At 67.5% G+C, this 2764-nt stretch overlaps 1 protein-coding gene across 1 annotated transcript in view; it reads left to right on the forward strand.

Moving 5' to 3' along the window:
* Positions 1-2758, forward strand: part of MEGF6 (multiple EGF like domains 6) — a 121836-nt gene extending 119078 nt beyond the window's left edge. The window contains exons 14-18 of the mRNA XM_015570509.1: positions 698-850; positions 937-1065; positions 1543-1671; positions 2326-2373; positions 2566-2758. Coding sequence (XP_015425995.1) covers positions 698-850; positions 937-1065; positions 1543-1671; positions 2326-2373; positions 2566-2630 — 524 coding nt within the window. The 3' untranslated portion in view covers positions 2631-2758. The remainder of the gene's footprint in view (positions 1-697; positions 851-936; positions 1066-1542; positions 1672-2325; positions 2374-2565) is intronic.
* The last annotated feature ends 6 nt before the right edge of the window (positions 2759-2764 follow it).

Raw genomic sequence — 2764 nt, forward strand, 5'->3', positions numbered from 1 at the left:
CTGGCTCCACAGGGCCTCGTCCTCACCCCCAGAGAAGCAGGGCAGCCGCGGGCCAATCAGATGAGGAGCCGAGTGCCGCCACCTCCTGGAGGCTCCCTGACCCTACGCCCCTTCCCCTGAGTGACCTCGGCTCTGGGTCAGGCCTGAAAGGATGGACGGAGGGGCAGGACACGATTGGGGTCCCTCCCCGACACGTGTGCCCGGTGCAGGCTGGGCCTGAGGGGTCCTGGGAAATGGTTGAGTGGGTGTCGGGCCTGGTGGGGACGGGCCCCCAGAGTGTCCAGCCTGGGCCGGAGCTCCAATGGCGTCCGGCCTCTGTCTCTAAAATGGGCAGAACACCGGATGACACTTCTCCAAGAAATACATACAGAGGGTCAATAGAATATAAAAAGTTGCTCAACATCACTAGTCATCAGAGAAATGAAAATCAAAACCACAATGAAATAGCACCTCACACCTGTCAGAATGGCCAGCACCCCGCTTCCCGCCTGTGCGGGGGTCTGGGCTCCCCTGGGCTCTGGGGGCCTAGGAGACTGGGCCTAACCCCAGGTTACTGGGGTCATATCGGAGCCTGTGAACTCCCCCAAGCCCCGTGTGTGTGTGTGTGTGGGGGGGGGGAAGCTGGGCCTTAATGGGCAGCAGGGGGAGCCCAGACCCCTGAACCCAGTCCTTTGCTCACTCGGGTAAACTGAGGCAGGAACTCTCACCTGGTCTCCCTCAGCCTGTCCCCCTGGCTTCCACGGGCGTGGCTGCCAGGGGGTGTGCAGGTGCCAGCATGGAGCGCCCTGCCACCCCGTCAGCGGCCAGTGTCTGTGTCCCGCTGGCTTCCACGGCCAGTCCTGCGAGAAGGGTGAGAGCCCCCCCTACTGCACCCCTGCCCTGCCCAGTTGGGTGTGGGACGGGAGGAGAGCTGAGTCACTGCCCCGCCCCCGCCAGGGTGTGAGCTGGGCTCATTCGGAGAGGCCTGCGGTCAGCTGTGCGACTGTGAGGGTGGGGCCACCTGCGACCCTGTCACCGGCCACTGCCTTTGCCCCCCAGGCCGCACGGGGGCCACCTGTGACCTCGGTGAGTCTGCAGTCCCATCGGTGGGGCACAGGTGTGGGTTCCTGGACCAGGACCTTGGTCCAGCCCTGCCTGTGTCGTGCCGGTCTGGGCTCGGGGGGGCACCCTCTGCTCCCAGCTCCCGCAGGGCCCGCTGTCAGGGCCACACCCTGTCCTCAGGCCACCTACAGGCTTCGGGGTGACCTCTGCCCGGGGAGGTGGGAGGAGACCCTGGCCTGCCCCCACGGCCGGGATAGGAAGGGCGCCCTGTTTGTGGTCTTGACGTGGGTGTATCGTGACCGCCAGGCCCCCCCTGCCAGCCCTGGACAGGGAAGGACCTGGCGCTGTGGGTCCGGACACGTGCTGGTACCCGGCGCTTTCCCACGGGAGAGCCCACGGGGCCAGGAAACAGCAGAGGGTTTGCCCCCAGGACCCCACCCAGAGGGGGGCCGGGCCGGGCGGCAGGTGGCTCCCGGCTCAGCGCTCCGCCTCCCCCTGCAGACTGCAGAGCCGGCTTCTTCGGGCCGGGCTGTGCCCTGCGCTGTGACTGCGGGGGTGGGGCCGGCTGCGACCCTGTCAGCGGCCGGTGTCACTGCGTGGACGGCTACACCGGGCCCACATGCCGCCAGGGTGAGTCCGGCGACCCTGTGCCCCAGCCCCACCCTGGCCCAGGCCCGCCCCTCCCCATGCAGTGCTGACGGGTCCTGGTGGTCTGGGGTTCCCATGGCTTCCGATGGACAAAATGTAACCTTGCAGCCCTGGACCTAGGAGCAGGGCTTGGCATGCTGGCAGCCCTAAGAAGCCCCAGATGTGGGCAAGGGCGGGTTCCTACCACATGGTGCCAGGCCTGGGGTATGGTGCCAACCTTGCCAGTCTGGTGCTCAGGAGATAATGTTGGCTGTGGCGGCACCTGGTGGTCAGACGTGGTACTGCACCAGAGGGCCAGACAGCCTTGGGCAGCCTTGACATTTGAGGGGGACGGTGGGGGGTGCTGCCTGCCTGAGGCCCCTTGGGAAGATGGACTGGCAGGGCCTCGCGGCCCCCTGCTTTGGATGGGACCTGGCTAGTTCTGGGGTGAAATTTCCCTCCCCGCATCCAGCCTGAAGTCCCGTCGCCCAGCCCTCCATGCTGCCTGGACAGGGCCGGGTTGGGAACACTCATTGGGGGTGGGGAGGGGGAGAGGCCCCACTGTTTGCCTAGCGGGGGCTCTGCAGGCCTGGGTTTCCCTCACCAGTGCCCACCCAGGGGTGGGGCACTAACATGAGGGGGTCTGTCTGCCTTCAGGTGGGCCCCCCCAGCTCCCTGGGATCCCCTCTCCAGCCCCGGGCCCAGGTAAGGGGCTGGTGGCGTTTGCTGCGTCGCTGGTGCCTCAGCAGACGGAGACAGAGGAGGGAGGGTGTGGGCAGGGGTGGGACTGAACCTCAGAGGACAGCCTGGTGGCGGCGGGGAGGAGAGGCTGAGCGGGCGAGCAGGGGGAGCGCACGTCCCCACCTGGCACTGACCCCCTTGCTCCTGTTCCTGCAGCGTCCTCACAGGCCGCCCCGCACAGACCAGCGCCCGGGCTCCGCCGCAGGGCAGAGGAGCGCTAGCGCAGCCGCGTGCCGCGTCCCGGTGCCGCCGACAGCACCCAGGGCCTGGAGAGCTCTCGGAGGGAGCTGTGGGCCAGGACTGCGCCCGAACCCTTCTTGCTTCCGCGGGCTGTGGACATGGCAGCCTCTGCAGG

Source organism: Myotis davidii, unplaced genomic scaffold (assembly GCF_000327345.1).
Source record: "Myotis davidii unplaced genomic scaffold, ASM32734v1 scaffold427, whole genome shotgun sequence".
Classification (NCBI taxonomy): Eukaryota; Metazoa; Chordata; class Mammalia; order Chiroptera; family Vespertilionidae; genus Myotis; species Myotis davidii.